We start from the raw sequence: 16,631 nt of genomic DNA on the forward strand, positions 1-16,631 counted from the left end.
TCCTGTATCCAATCAAATCCTGCTCTGCATTTGAGGTATATACCTTAAATTATGTCATCCCAAACTATCAAACGTGTCAACCAGGAATAACATGTGCATTAGATATCAGGTAACAGTGTGTGGGTGCCCATTTTTCCATTTCTCCAATCTCCTGGATTGAGCCCTGCCTGCTAAGGCACTTTTAAAGGAATTCCAATTAGACTGAAATTACAAGATGCAAATGCGTCTTTGCTCTCCTGATGCCCATCACAGAAAAAAAACAGCACATAATATGCAGTTTTGGGGAAAAAAAAAAGAAAAAAAGAAAAAAAAAAGGAAAAAAAAAGTTGGGTTTGCAAATTTGACTAAAATATACTAAAATATAATCAAATAATTAGTATGCTTTCACTGAATGACATGTGAGGGGACTTGTAGGCATTGATGGGTAGGCAGCAATTGAGAAATAACTTGATTAACATGTTATAATGAGAGGAGGTTGATTTACATTACAAAGAAATGTTATCATTAAAAATACATTTGCAACAGAAATATGACATTTAAGTGTTGCTGCACTATTTGAAAGTTCACTCTTTGAAGATTTTAATTGCTTTTTTGCCAAGTTAATAATATCACACCTTAGCTGTGACTTTTTTTTAAAAATAACGCATGATGAAATAGGTGTGTGGCCCACACTGACCTAGAATATGACTCTGCTTAGTACCATACTGGGAACTGATTTAATGAATGTCAATAATGGTATAAAGTTTCCCTGTGAAAAACTTGCTGGTGTAGGTCACTGTCTCACATATGAATGAAAATTGGGGTCAAATCCAGCGACAAATCACCTGCGTTGAAAATATGGATTCTCAGCTGTTTTGATAAAAAAAAGAGAGAGGAATTGAAGCAATGTCTATTGAAAGATCAACAAAACATCAGCATTTCTAAACTTTGTTTACTTATGATGCTTTTAATTCAGAGTCACAGTCTTGAGCATTAAATGAGACCTGAACAATAATTTTTCCACCCTTTTTTAACCTCCCACTAAATCAAACCACTTAAAAATCAAAGTAATCATGTGAGAATGTTTTAACCTTTGTTTAAATGCTGCAGTCATTACAGCTATATTGCGGAAGCCCACTACAGAAACTACTGAAATGTGTCTTAGCAGTATTTGGGTCCCTTTGGGGTCAAATTCTATTTTTAACATGCAGGCTGTGTTACGGGATACATACCACAACACTCAGTGCCAGGAAGGCTTTGAAGTAATTGTGCCCAGGAGCAGGTAAACCGTACCTCAGTGTGAAAGACAGCTCTTGTTTTCCCAAACTGAGCCAGTTTTCCTCTCTTCATGCTCTATGAAGGGAAACTTCTCTAGGTAATAAATTCATAAAAGCTGGTACTCCCTGACAGACAGAATTGCAGTTTTAATGGAGGAGGAAAATCCCCACACATAATTCTTGTGCCAGGTATGTGTTAATGGGCATAGTATGAAAGCAGAGTTCATCTTACCTGACCTTATCCCTCTAAAGTTAGGTATTATTCTGTAAGCAGGAAGAGATGGATAAGTCACCATAAAATAGGCATTTGCAGTAGGAAAAAGGAACTGTTCCTAGATATTTCTATCATCTCTTTTCATTGACTACAGGAGGCATCAATGGCTACTTGGAGTGGATAGGCAGCAGCTAGTACTAGGCAATTTAAATAGTTCAAAAGGGCACATATTAAATTTGGAGCTGTATGAGGTTTAGGTTTTCATGCCTAGAAATATTTTTGAAGTCTGGTGTATTCTGATTTGATATTTTTTGGTAATGAAGCATCATCTGTATTAAAGCCCAGTAGCTAAGCACCATCAGAGCCTGTACTGCCAAAGGGTAATGCCCAGTGAAATGTATGCTATATATATTCAAAGGGACTGCAACTTCACTATAAATAAGATGCAGTTCTCCTCTTCTATGAACAGGTTTTGTACATTTTCATTTAGTCCATAGAAGATTACAGTAGAAGTTGAGTTAATAGATTTGATTAAAAATGGATTTCAGTGCATGAGGAAAACAGGCCAGGAAGTGAAGTCAAAAGTATATTGGAACATTGTATGATTTTCAATTCTGAAGTAAGCCAGAAAGGAAAATGTGTTTGCTTATGTGACCATCTTCTTATCTTCATATTTTTGTTCCCAGAAGTCAGAGTGGCACTTCTAGATCTGTCATATATTTATAAGCAGATTGAAAGATCTGCCAACCTGATTTTCTGCCTGTAAAAGAGGTAAATATGGCAGCTCACAGCCCGCCACTAGTAATGAGCATTAAAATTCAAAGGAAGTTAATCCCATTCTCACCCAGACAGTGACTTAGTTTTTTCCCAGTGGTGAAAAGTAGAATAGAAAGCCAGTGCTGCCAAAATCCATACCACCAAATGTAGAGTGCATCATCCTCCACAATTCTGTGTACACCATTACTGCAACTTCAGCCTACATCACCTTGGAAGGGAAAAATAACCAATAACACACACACTGGAATTTGAAGCAAAGCGTGATAGAGAAACCTTACCACAATTAAATGGAACCAAGTCCTGAAAATCATTTTGCCTTCTAAAATAGTGATTATCCTAAGATCTCTAGGCTTTATCATGAAAAGGATGATTCCAGTAGAAAATTATTACTTCGTCGCTCTCTTTGTTATACAGACTTCACACTTAATACTTTACTATCCCTTCGCTTTAGTAAATCCATAAACTTCTGAAATAATAATCAAGTAGCTTGTAGTTCCCACGGTCTTCAGATAGAAGCCAAGAATTGAAATTCAATTTCATGGTTTAAATTTAAAATAGCTTTAAATGTTTTGCAGTTGTTGGAAAGTTAGAAAAGTAATTCCTGTTAAAATTTGATGTCTGCATTTGTCAGTTACTGAGTAGCTTCAAACCAGCTGATGTAAAAAAGTGGTTTAGGTATAAGGCTGCAATAAAATCACTCATCTTGTACTTGGATACTTGAGATTGGAATCTCAGATTTGTAAGTTCAAGTTGCAGTCTTCCAGCTGATGTGGTAGGTCAGACCTTCAGCATGCCTTGTAAATGGGCTTTATTAGGAAGTACACGATCAGATGTGTTTGCCTAAAATAAAATGTCTAGCGGAAGATTCTACCGATATGTGCAAGACCTCATGCATCTGCCTGTTAAGTCTGCCCCTCAACTTGTTGGTTGCAGTATAGATGACTTAATTAGTGATGGAAGGACAAATTCAAGGATGTGAGTGCTAGCTCACACCTGTTTCATCTCCTCTTTAGAGTCAAATCATCTCCACTTTACCTAACTATGAGCTAAAACTGCATTTTAGTGTGGGAGGTGCTTGGTCTCCAGTGAAAATGAGAGCGTAGAGTGCTTTGGCATCTTTCATCCATTCAGCCTACTGCAGACTGGTTAGCTCCTTCTGAGTGCATGTTTCATGAACGTTTCCTGGCCACAGGACTGTCTCTGTTCAGTTGGCTTAGGAACTAGAGGGCAGAATATTCTAGCTGAACATCTGAAATGTGTATTCACTTCCCTACAATTATTTTATTAAATGGAGAGAAGCAGAAAAGAGGAGTAACCTTTGTCTCTGACCACATTTTTCTTCTTTTCCAACATAAAAAACATATTTTAAACATGCATTTTTAAACATGAACATCTCTCATGTCAATGAATTTTGCATAATTACATAGTGCAGTGTGCCCAGTAAAAAGGTTAGGACTTTAAACATTAATAACTTTATTATTCTTGCAGTAGATTTCAGAAGGTAAAAATTGCATCTCAACACAGAAAACAATTAGCCTTTAATCTAAAATACAATGCAAGTTCTTAGTGATCAGTAGATAAATTATATGTAAGACCACTAGCATTTTTAAACTTGCATAATTTAAAAGCTTTTCAATGCTTGCTTTAATGTGCCTGAAAATTGTGTTAGCTTTCGTGATGAAACTATGGAAAAATGCAGCCCAAAACGCTTTACAGAAAACTCTGAGCAAAACAAAAGCATGGTTTTGGAATGAAAATATTACCAAAAGAAAAATTGCTAAAGAAGAAAGGATAATGCAACGTATTGGTTGTGCTTTGTGCATTGAGCTTACAGGTATATTTGAGTGCTGTATGATTAGTTCACCTGCCATGCTGGAAATGAAGTTGTATGCATGCAGTAATCACTAAAAGCATGGTGTCCATGCTTCTCTCTGTCCGTCCCCTTCTAATTTGTCTCAGTAGAGTAGATGGTCATACAGCTTTAGGAAATCGGTATAATGCGCTATTGCTTATTATGATGTAGGATAGCCTGTTTTATTTCACTTCACAGTAAGCTTTCCTGGCTGCTTTTCTTCACTATTTTAGTTACCTGATTACAGGTATTTAGCACTGTTTGAGTGCCCTGCCTTGCCTCCTGCTGCCTGTCCTACAAGATGTGTGTCTCTTGTGCAGCCTGTGCCTTATCAGCTGATTTTGGGCAGACATATGGGGCATAATTCATGGGAGCCAAATTGAACCACTCTTATCGTGCTTCAAATGATGTCCTTTGTTTGAACTGCTCTAATTAAGTAGCTTGCAATCACTGAACAATCCCTTTAGACTCTTTCAAGTAATGGTGGAAGTTGGTCTGCGCAGATTGAAAGCCAAAGTACTAGGGAGAATAGCAATTTCACACTCATCTCCTGTATCAATATTAGCAGCAAATCAGCTCTGACTATTTCATGATTATCTGTGACTCCCTGTTCAAGGCAGTGTACACAGTTATTTTGTTGTTGCAACTTTAATTATGGGAGCAGACATGCAATACACTAAGTTGAAATGTGGAGAGAAAGTAGGGCACTTGACAGTTGCTCAGGACATCCATAAGAGGCAGGGGACTTACTGCTGGGGACATTTGTGTATCATTCTTGTTATGATAGTGGGCAACCAGAGGGATGGGAAAAATGGGCTGGAGACCTTCAGTTGTGTGCTGCATCTCAGAGTGGAGCCTGGAGATGGCCCAAAGTTGAAGCAAAACAATTGAATGTTACAATTGGGTGCTAGGAATCGCATTTTTGGGCTCTTCCTATAATTTTATGCCCTTTTAGTTTATTCTCTTGCAGATCCCTTGATGATCTGTGTATCCATGGCAGGATGTGTTACTGATAAGCGATCTTCTGTTTTGGAAAGGAGATTTGTTAGCGGGAAATTCTTGCAGCTCTTAGATGATCACCAGCTGTTCAAAATGTATTTTGTAATCTAATTACAGGATAACCAAACAATACAGGCATCTCCAAAGGATAATTTCCAGCAAGGATAAAAAGCTGTACTTCAGCTGATACTGTAGTGTTTGAGCTGCAACTCTTCTCAAAAAAAAAAAAAAAAAAAAAAAAAAAAAAAAAAAAACCAACAAAGCAAAGGTTTACATCTTTTAGGTGCTGATATAGTTCATAGAATCATGAAATCATAGAATGGCCTGGGTTGAAAAGGACCACAATGATCATCTGGTTTCAACCCCCCTGCTGTGTGCAGGGTTACCAACCACCAGACCAGGCTGTCCAGAGTCACATCCAGCCTGGTCTTGAATGCCTCCAGGGACGGGACATCCACAACCTCCTTGGGCAACCTGTTCCAGTGTGTCACCACCCTCTGAGTGAAAAGCAGTTGCTGTGACAATGCTGTTTCAGGTGGCATCATCAGACCTAAAGATTCCATTTTTGACTGACATTTTTTGTCTGCACTCACTTCAAAAACTGACAAAGAACATTATAAATCATGTTGATAAAATAAATTCCTTTAATTTTTTCTATGTATGTTCTGTATTGTACACAGTTGATAGCTCATATGGCTGTTAGTGGAAGGCTAGTTCAGCTTCAGCGCACTCAGTTTCCTGTTTCAGCACACTTTGTGTGCCTGCCCTCAGCTCTCTCTAGTCATGCTCTTGGTGGTAGTCTGTTGCTGAGAGCTCTTCCAAAACCTGGAGAAGTTTGTATGAATGGGATGTCATGGCTTCTGTGGGGTTTTGGATAGAAAACTTGCTAAACAAAATTGTTATTTTTAATTAATATAACAAGTGCTTCAAGCCATGGTTTCTTCAGAGCATCTGAATCTCTGAATTTTTTTCTAAAGCTGGCTAATTCATGTGAAAAGTGCTAAGCTTCTCTACAAGAATTCAACACAGTTCATCTGTAGTTAGCTTTTCTCCATATTCAACTGTGACTAGAAAGCATATCTCGGTGGAAACAATATGTTTAAATGCCCAGCTTTATGTTAAAATAATGGTATTAATATTTTAGCATTCTGGAGGAGAAAGCAGTTATTAATATTGCCCAAAGACATTACTAAAATTGCTCTCTTTTTTTTTCGTTTTGAGATTACCATCTGCGTAGCATCAGTAACAGATGTTCTTTTCACCAGAAAAAATGTACATGAAAGCAAGGACAATATGCCTATGTAGGCTATTGGAAGTAAAGAGCATTATAGAAGCAGTGGAAGAACAGCTCGCAGAGATCACGTTTTGTTGCAGGAGGATTTGGAAAACTATTACGCTCGTAGCTAAAACAGAAACTTCAGCAGTGAATATTTTCTCGGAAAACAGCCCCAGTTAAATAAATAAATAAATAAATAAAATAAAAAAGGTGGAATTTTATTCAGAGTTCTAAATTTCATGCTTTCCTTGCTTTCTGCTTCTCTTTTTCCTTAGTTCATTCAACTCACACAAAACCCCCATTATTGTGAATTAAAGTTGTTAAGGGGAAGAGGTCCTAGAAATGTCTGAGTATAAGATTGAAAACACTTTCAGAGTGTTTCATTGATTATTTACTGTATTCTCTCAGCTCTGTTAAATCAAAGGGTGTGATAATATGCAACAAATTATAGTAACTCCATTCTCTTTTGTCAGCTTCTTGCAGTGAGATCTTGAACTCTGATTTAAAGTTTCTGTTATAAAGGCTGACGTCAGCTGGCAAAAGTTTTTCTGATTTCAAAGAGTTTCATTATTGGTTTCTTTTCCTTATATTTTCTGCACAAATGTGTTAATACAACTAATATTTTCTAAACCTTTCCATTCCCTCCTGATGCTTTTCCAGGTTACAGAATGGCCAGTAGGAAACCAAGGTTTGCTGTATGACCGTAACTGGATGGTTGTAAATCAGAATGGAGTGTGCATAACTCAGAAGCAGGAGCCAAAGTTGTGTCTTATAAATCCCTCAATTGATCTGAAGCAAAGGATTATGGTCATTCAGGCAGAAGGTAAGTGAACAATATCCTTTTTCTCCCTTTGTTTGTGATATATGTTCAACTTATATGGAGAGACAACTGTGTGCATGCACAGAAATACTGATTGCTACGTATGCATACCAACTAAACAGATATCTCCTGCTATCAGCTGCAGGTAAAGCTGAGGCTGGAATAGCCCTGGGTAGTTTCCTAGCTTATTGTTGGGATAGGCAGATAGCAAATCTGTATGTGCAGTAGTAAAGTGAATGCTTCAGGAAGGAAACGTGATTTGATAAATGTGGAAATCCATTGACTAATCTGTCCCTCCCCGTCATGAAAGAGAGTTCACCAGCCTAAAGGGGCTGTTACCACTGTGAAGGTAAAGGAACATGAGTCTAACATCAAACATTTTGGCCAAAGCCCTTCCCATGTTTTGCTCTCCTTTTTCTTCCAGCAGCTATGGGACTAGAGGGGTACACTTCAGTGGGAATTAAGATGAATTAAGATAAGAACCAGATAGTACTAAGCTTAGTTAAATACTCACACTAGAAGGCATGTTTGGGCTTCTTTTGACTCATCATAACCCTCTTTATTATCTGCTGAAGGGAAAAAAAAAAAAAAGAGATAGAGAGAAAACATTATGGAAAGCTTTATGGAAAGCCCTTTGCTACTTGCAGATACGAATTATTTATTTTCCTAACAGTGCTATTAGCACTCAACAGTAGAACAGGTTTGTATTCCATGGACGTCATTATTAATGCCAAGTTTGCGTGTGGTCGAATGGTGTTTATCATTTCCCCTGTGTCTAACATTGTCTCATCCTTTATGTGTTAACTGTTACTAATATATGAGTTCTCATTTTCCACAGCTAGAGAAAAAAAAAAAAAATGGGGAACTTATATTCAGATTTTTAACCCCTTATTTGAACTCCATGTGAGTGGTTCTGTAACTGCAGCCTCCTTCCTGTTTGTGCAGTACATCTGTTGTCCACTCTAATTGTCAAGACAGTTAATTTCTTTTGTATGTCATGTTTGTCAAATACACATTAGGGTATTTCTGCTATTTATTATTATTATTTTTAATACTTTTTCTGTGTTGCGGATCCCAAAAACAGTCTTGTTTTTACTTAGGGATTCTAATCAAACTCTCGGGGGGCTTTCTGCCCCCCTTACAGGCACACTCAGTCCTTTCCTTCTGGAGCATTTCGTTATTGGAAAAAATTGTTTATAGCTATTTTATTTCAATATGGTTTAGTATTCCCTATCCTCTCTGTCCAACAAAATAAATTTGTCAGTGTGATTCAGTGTGACAGTAACTACTTTAATACCTTTTGCCAAATCCTTCCTGTGCTGAGACTGCTTCAGGTTCTTTCTTTAACCCCCGCATGTGAGCTGTCTGACAGCCAGCCCTGGATGGACAGGCAGATCCACTGCCTGACCAACCCTGTGGTGTATTGTGCTGTCACTGCTTGTGCAGCTCTTGTCATGGCTGTTCCTTACTGTGGTAGAGGGAGGGAGTTTTTAATTTTGAGAAACTTGCATCTCTGGGTTTTGACAGTTTGATAGTCTGTGTGGTTGTTAGCAGGAATTTCCGATTTTTTTAGACATGAAGGGTACAACAAACCCTCACTTGACAAGACCCAGTTTGAGAAAATGGATGTTATTGTAAATCAGCTCCCAACGAGAGAGATAACTTTTTATATCTTGATGTAGAGTTGCTTCCACTGAAGCAGTTAATGATGGAACTCCCAGCAGCGCAGGGCGGGTGTCTTTATTTCCAGAAGTCGTATTGCTAGAACAAGAATGAAGGAGAATCTTTTTTCTCTTTCTCCACCAAACACACAAGGGCACAGACAGAACTGGGCTGAGTCCTGACCAATAAAAACAGTATTTACTTGAGAATACATTCCTGAAAAAGGCTAATTTCTCTCTTTACATGTTAGCTAACAATCAGCATTACTCTGGCAAGTTGTGACTTAGTTTGCCACCACATGGAAGGAGTAATTTTAAGTGCTGTGAAGGCCCTTTAAAACACTGGCATAGAAAAATGCTTGCAAAACTGAGCAACTAATTACACTTTATGGAGTTTATTCTGCCTTCAAATGGTTGTGTGTTACTGCCAATAAAAATAATAGGAATTATACACATACACTGCAGAAAGAATGTACATGAATAGTTTATATTTCAGTCTGTTGAAATAACAAACCTCTAATTTTTCTCATTGGCTGAAAATAGGAGCTATAAAGACAAGAATATTTCTTTATATATTAATACTGTGAGCACATCTGTGGATCTTATTATCAAGCAAATGACCATGGAGAATGACAGCTTTTACAATTTAGTAACTGGCAATATTCTGCTTTCTGTTTTTTGTTTTTTGGTTTTTTTTGCCTCAAGATAGAATAAAATTATAATTAACAATGTTTAACTGACCTAAACCTCACTGTAAAATCTGTGTTGTTCAATAAAAACGTGATTCACTTGTTAGTTTATAAAAATGGGGCTTTTTAAAGCCCTGAGATTCTGTTTTGAGATACGTTGTGATTATGCCTTGTTTAGAATTTTATTTTAAGAGATAGTAACAGGTAAGGACACACGCAGTGTCCTTTCAGGTGGCTTGGAGCCTGATGATCTGTAAGGTCCTTTCTAACTTAAGGTATTCTGTAATTCCGTAATTCCATGAACCAAACTTTTCCAGAAGGAATGATGTTTATGTTTAATTATTTCAAGTACAAGAACATTTCTTCTGGTCTGTAAGATTATAATGTCTTCTCTTTTAGGCTGTTCCAGGCAACTTCAGTGCATATACACAGGTCATTCCAGAAGTAATGCCTCCTGTTTTGTCCCATGGAAACTGCAACAGATACAGAGAGAGCAATAACACTATTTGCAAGAGCAAATTCTCAGCTACAAAACACTCTTTTTCAACATAGTCACCACCATTAGCTATGCATTTTTGCTAGTAATGAACAAGAGCTGGCTTGATACACATAAAAAGTTGCATTGCCCTTCAGAACGTAGCTTGTCTTTCATGTCGTAGCTACTGCTGAAATGTAGCACTCACCGCCTCACTGTACTCACAACCAGTGTTTGGCCTCCATAATTTTTTCCTCTTTGCTTCTGAAGTAACGTTGCTAGCTAAGTAGAGAATAGGAGTCTCTCCATACTGAAAACTTGCATGGACTGGAGCTGTTAGCTGGGCTGTAGTGAATCTGAACTACATTTCATTCCTCTCCTTACAACAACAGAAAGATTTTACCACGTCAACAAGCTAATAGAACTTAATTCTTGTTCATAGGACAAAGATATAAGCAAGAAGTAATAAGTGAATTCAAGACGTGCTGGTATAAAACTGGAGTTCTGGAGATCAGTTTCTTTGTGGGTTTGTGTTGCAGTATAATAGAAAAGAGTTGGATTCATTGCAGCCACATGGGCACTCTTTGTTCATCACATAGATTATTGCTTTCAATTAGCAAATAGCAAAGTTGTACGGCTTCATTTTTTCCCTCTAGTAAACTACAGAAGCTATTCCATCACTTTTGCTCCTTCTATTCCAGATATAAAAACTATGGGAAAAAATTATAACATATATGTGCCCCCAGTGGCGCAGCGGTTTAAGCTGCTGCCTGCGGCACTGGAGGGCCCGGGTTCGAATCCCCCCTGTGGCGCAGGGGTAGAAGTGCCCCTTCGCTACACAGGGGGCTCGAAACCCGGGAGTTGGACTCGATGATCTCTAAGTTCCCTTCCAACTCGCACGATACTATGATACTATGATACTATGATATTACCAGAGATTCATTATCTTGTTTAAACTCAGAAATTGATACATGTGAATAGTTGCCTATTTGCAGTATCTATACATTTTATGTTTACTCCAGTTATTGTTATTTAATGACACGTTGTTTTTCTTTCCATGTACAGCCTATGCTGATGTTTTCTTTGCTGTGCGCCCATCTTTCTGTTCGCTCCATCCCACTGCTCCAAAAGGAAACACAGCAGTGATTAACCTCATCTCCTGATTTGTTAGAGAGAGCAAAATAGTGGTAAACCCATGCTTTCAGCTTTCTGAAGCCATGATTGAGGCAGTAATTCTGTGCCAATTATATTGCCTGAGATTCATTAAAAAAATGAAGTTACTTAGAACTGAAGTGATATATTACTTAATGTGGCTTGGGTACCAAGGTCATCTGCAGCCTCTACTCTTTGCATTATCATTTGGAGCCACCTGCAGGCAGAGAACATAATTCTAGCTTAAAGGAAGAGAGGATTTTTGTTGCACAGAATTTGGGAGTCTGCTCTGGTTGTGAACAGGTGCAAACATAGACATTTTATTCATTATTGTATGATTCTGAATAAATGGTTTTTTTAATTGGGTTTTTTCTCTGCTTATCTAGGCATGGATCCAATATCTGTATCAATAGAAGAAAATATTGGAAAAGAGACTGTGATCTATGAGAGTAAAGTCTGTTCACACAGGTGAGTGAGAGCAGAGAGGAATCCAAGCCAAAAATCACTGCAGTAAAATTAAGAACATTATCAGATAGACACTAAGGGGCAATGTTCTGTAATAAAAGTGAGGGAAGATGATAGAAAGCAATAAGTGTTCAGTGAGTTAGGGGGCCAAAAGAAGACAGTCTGAGATAAGTATTTTGGCATGAACAGCATGTCTGGTAGAAAACAGTAAGTAATAACATTAGTGAAGAGGGAGTTAAATGGGAAGGTTACAAGAGACTGATGACATGGCACTAACTTGAGTAAGAGAGATTTTTGTTTTATATTTTCTAAGGATAAGAAAAGGGAAGGATGTTACCACTTGCTTCCAAATGTCAAACAGAAACCTTGGCAGGACTCTAGAAATTCAGCTCATTCATTTGATAGTAATGATGCGGGCAACTTTGCCCATTTCTCACTGAACTGATTCAGATTTGCTAGAACCCACTGAAGTTATAAACAACTTTTCTTTATGTACAAGCCTTTTAAATTTTATTTTGATCATCTGTGTTGATCAGCATCCCTGTAATATGCCTGGGGGGATTGTTGGTGAGTATTTGAAATATGATCAACTCTAAATCAAAAGACATAGCACTTAGTGAAATATAACTTTATGAATAAAATAATTTCCTATCAATGAATTAAGCGTTTATCCATTTACATTTTCTAAGTACATCCCAGTCTCAAAAGTTGTTCTGAGTAAGTAGCAGTATTCCAAATGTTTTTCTGAAGTACATTTGCATTTATTACTACATTTGTCTTCTGGTAACTCCAACTGAAAGAGTAATTTACAGATTTCTTTAGTCTTTTAACCAATGTATGCGGGTTCTTTGTAACCATATATTTGCTTTTATGAGGTTAACATGAACAAACCATCAGAAGTCCCGGCCACTTTCCGTATGGAGCCCCTGAGGAAATGATCTTCTCCTTCTTTTCCACTAGCCATTCAGATGGTGATAAAGAGGATTGTTCCCTCAGAAGTGTATTTTCCTCAGGTGGTGGAATTCACCCAAGAGTCATTTGTTTTAACCATCTGTCCCACTTCCCTTAGTGTTGACTCATCCCTAGCCTCCCCATGGTTAGCCCATCTATTACAGGTGCTGCTGTAAAATAGCCTAGGTTGTCTCTTTCTCTGTGTCTATATATTTTGTTGTCATACCATTTGTTACAGTATGTCTTTCATGTCAGTGACTTCTATTTTAATGCATGAAGCAGGAAATTTTTGTGGGAGACAGCTTAGAGTTCTAAGGAGGATGAAAAGGTTGAAGTGATGAGGAAAGGGGAGATGCAAGACAAAAGGCTGTGACAGGCAAATAAACAAGGCAGGAAATAAAGCCAAATGAGTGGACAAAATTTGTGAGACTCCCCAAATGCTCAGAGGTGCAACAACACTGATGCCAGGTTCCCATGTTTCAACAGGGGAGACACCAGGGCCTAGAATTGAGAAATAGGAGCAAAACAGTTCTTTGCACACACTGGAGTGACAGGGCTTTTTAGTACAACATCTAACAGCAGGCAGATGAAAGTACCCGCAGAAGCCAGTGTTAAGGTTATGGGTGCTGCAGAAAACCCTGAGTGCTCAGGGTTAGTGCTCTACTGAAGCAGCAGGAACACCGACACAATATCAAAAAAGTCAAGGGAAAGATATTTATGATAGAAGAAGACAAAGGTATAGTTAAAAACAAGGTGAACTGAGGCTGTTATGGGTGACTATAAGTATTCTATCCCTTGGGATCAATATTCACACTTCATCTGTCCTTGTTTCTTGTTCTATAAATTACCTAGCCAGAGGGACCAGCTGTGAGGCACTGAAGCTGAATGACATAATAGTGAGATGAGTGGGGAACTCAAGGCAGACAGCAAGTAAAATCTGAGGATGAGGCCCCGCTTTATAAATTGTCTGACATGTGCCAAATGAAATGTAATGCCAACAGATGTAAAGTAATACTTGACAAAAATAAACACAAACAGAAAGTTAGTAGATTTGAACTACAACAGAAGAACTTCAAAAAGGACCTTGAAGAGACAATGGTCCTTGCTCAGAAAATGGTCAAGCAATAAGGGAAAGCAATTTGAAAACCTTGGAGTCTTGAAATACAAAAACCACATGGTGACATTTGATGAAATATTCAGAATGCTGTGCATCTCTAACTCAGCCACTGTGACTCAAAAGAGAAAGCAAATAAAAAAGAGGGCCAAATTTTCATCCTGATTTATGCAGTATTAAGTCCCAGCAGGCAGGTAGGCAGTTAGCTCACCAGAAAAATGAAATACCTCTAGCACCTCTGTTTGGGTGGAAAAAACTGTTTGGGAAATTTGTTTCACCTGTACTGTGATCATGAAAGATTCATGTCTTCTCATTAGCTGCCTACTCCCTAACACAGGGAGCAGTGAGGACATAAGAATGGCTCACTTCAGGTTATGGATATCATGTGGAGATTCACCTTTAGTCCCCAGTTCTAGCTACAGTGCCACAGCACTGGTTTTTCATTTCAGCTCTAGGACATCACTGACTAAAATTAGCTGTTGGGCACCTGTCCAGTCTCAGACTGGGGAGAGAGATGCTCAGCTGCATCTCAATCAAATTTCAGAACAGCACATCTGAAGGTGCATCTGATCCCTGCAGGATTATAAAATCTCTTGATATCACTTTTCCTGGCTTTCTACCTGTGTAACTTGATTGAACACACAGAACATTTCATAAGGCCAAGCCAATTCCTCTCTCAGTCCTAGGGCTTAGCATCTTTTACCATGTGGAACTGTTTTCTTGTTTCACAAAGAAGAGGATCACCGTTCAGATGAGCTTTTTTTGTCTGGGTACGATAGCAAGGTGAGCACAGGACCACTGCTACTTCACTTTCCTTACTACAAGAATCCTGCATGAGAATCTACATTCCCCTCATCTATTCGTGCCATTTAACAGTTAAACATCAGTCAAAATGCCATTAAAAAACACCCCTGAAGTAAGAGTCATCACATCCTGCAATCTGATATAGATTCAAAGTACTTATCTCTTTCTATTTTCTGTGAGGGGAACCCAGACAACTAGCTAAATCTAGATGCCCCATTTTTATACAACTGAAATTGACTCTGGGCTGAGGATGCTAATTGCAAATAGGTCTGATATGTGTACTTCCTGAAATGAGAGTAGTGATCTAAAAACCCTTCTAGTAGAGCTTAGATCTAGGTAAAGAAGGCCAGCCTCGCATAACTGACTAGACAGATTACTAGTACCTTTAACCACCTTTAGGTTAAGTAAAACTGCTACATGGGCTCTACTAGTGAAGTAAAAAGCACGTACTAGAGAGTAACATCTTCACAACACTTCACTGTAATGCTTTAGTATGGGCTACCAGTTACTGTACCTCTAAGTCATTGAGCACTACAATTATATAATAGTTTATTCTGCAATAATTTATGGTCTAATACTAAATTAGATCTCGTGAATATTAAGACAAACAGAGTAAAGCTGAGGAAACTGGGAAATGAAATTATGTAGAATAAACATCATTGTCATCTGTCTTCGGTTTTGCAAATTAATGTTTTGGCAATCAGATTTTGTAAAGTCTCTCCATTCTCATGATAGGGTGAAAACATATGACTGTGGAGAAAGAACTGCTGGCTGGTTCTCTACATTTCTTGGTTGTCCGTGTCGCTTGATAAGACAAAGTCCAGACAGGAAAAATGACATGCAACGCAAAAATACAAAAGGTTTGTTGTCAACCTTAAAAAAAATAGTGTGGTACCTCACTTAGTAAATATGGAGTCACTGACTTCACACTGAGTATAAAATTTCCTTGATAAAAGGGGAGTCATGTAATATTGATTTAGTAGGCTTCTATGGGTACATTTATACCTGTACTCTGCTTTTTCTGCCCTTCTCTTGCTTTCATTTGGTGAAAATGTACAAATACCTCCATCTTCCTTTTTTATCATCATTACAATGATTTTATCTGGAAATCCAATGATCATTTTGAGAAATGGTAATGAAAAATCTATAAAAAGAATGTATTTTTATACTTTTTTTTCTTTTTAATAAAAGCAATCAAATTGAAAGAGCATTGAAAACCCATAGATATTGCAGTTGTAAATTATTTTAGAACTGGTAAAATCTCAGCTATGTGTCAGTTTCTAAATGCATTGTATCGTTACAATTTGCAGTTTTGAGAGGATTCCTGGAATCTTTCCTTAGTGGCTGGAGCCCAGTGAGAAATGTTTTAATGAGAAAGAATAAGAGGTCAAAGGAAAAATGAAACTGCTATTATAGTCTTCCTGATTATCCATCATTGTATAATATAGGATTGATTTTTGGTAGGTCTGACATGTGCTACAAGCATCTCGCTCTCTCTTGTGAATGAAGCTCAATACCTTCTGATAAATGCAGCCAGCATTCTGCAGCTGAAAGAACATGTTACTGCAAGGTAAGATTCTTTTGTCTTCAAATATCATTCAGCTGTCCTGGATTCCAGAATCTTGCCAGAAGGTACCAATATAATTGCTTTATCTCAAAATTTAGAGGCATGTACTTTTCAGTGTTCATCAAATATATAGATACTAAACTGCTATTATTAATCACTCCTGAAATGCTTCTGAAAACTTGAGTTAAATACACGGGTATGAACTGCCTAACAGTCATCTTCAGGAGAACCTTAACAAACATCTTTGATGGTTGATCTGATGGTAGGGGACCATTAGGAATGAGTCAACTTCTGTTTGTGGAAAGATCACAGAATCACAGAATTGTAGGGGTTGGAAGGGACCTCTAGAGATCATTGAGTCCAATCCCCTGCCAAAGCAGGCTCCCTACAACACGTTGCACAGGTAGGCGTCCAGGCGGGTCTTGAATATCTCCAGAGAAGCAGACTCCACCACCTCCCTGGGCAGCCTGTTCCAGTGCTCCGTCACCCTCACTGTAAAGAAGTTCTTGCGCACATTCGTGCAGAACTTCCTATGCTGAAGTTTCAGCCCATTTCCCCT

At 38.1% G+C, this 16,631-nt stretch overlaps 1 protein-coding gene across 1 annotated transcript in view; it reads left to right on the top strand.

The window, feature by feature from the left end:
• Positions 1-18: 18 nt before the first annotated feature.
• Positions 19-16,631, top strand: part of LOC140248700 (molybdenum cofactor sulfurase-like) — a 32,725-nt gene continuing 16,112 nt past the window's right edge. The window contains exons 1-5 of the mRNA XM_072329674.1: positions 19-35; positions 7,035-7,197; positions 11,558-11,639; positions 15,241-15,365; positions 15,970-16,075. Coding sequence (XP_072185775.1) covers positions 7,086-7,197; positions 11,558-11,639; positions 15,241-15,365; positions 15,970-16,075 — 425 coding nt within the window. The 5' untranslated portion in view covers positions 19-35; positions 7,035-7,085. The remainder of the gene's footprint in view (positions 36-7,034; positions 7,198-11,557; positions 11,640-15,240; positions 15,366-15,969; positions 16,076-16,631) is intronic.

Source organism: Excalfactoria chinensis, chromosome 2 (genome assembly GCF_039878825.1).
Source record: "Excalfactoria chinensis isolate bCotChi1 chromosome 2, bCotChi1.hap2, whole genome shotgun sequence".
Lineage (NCBI taxonomy): Eukaryota > Metazoa > Chordata > Aves > Galliformes > Phasianidae > Excalfactoria > Excalfactoria chinensis.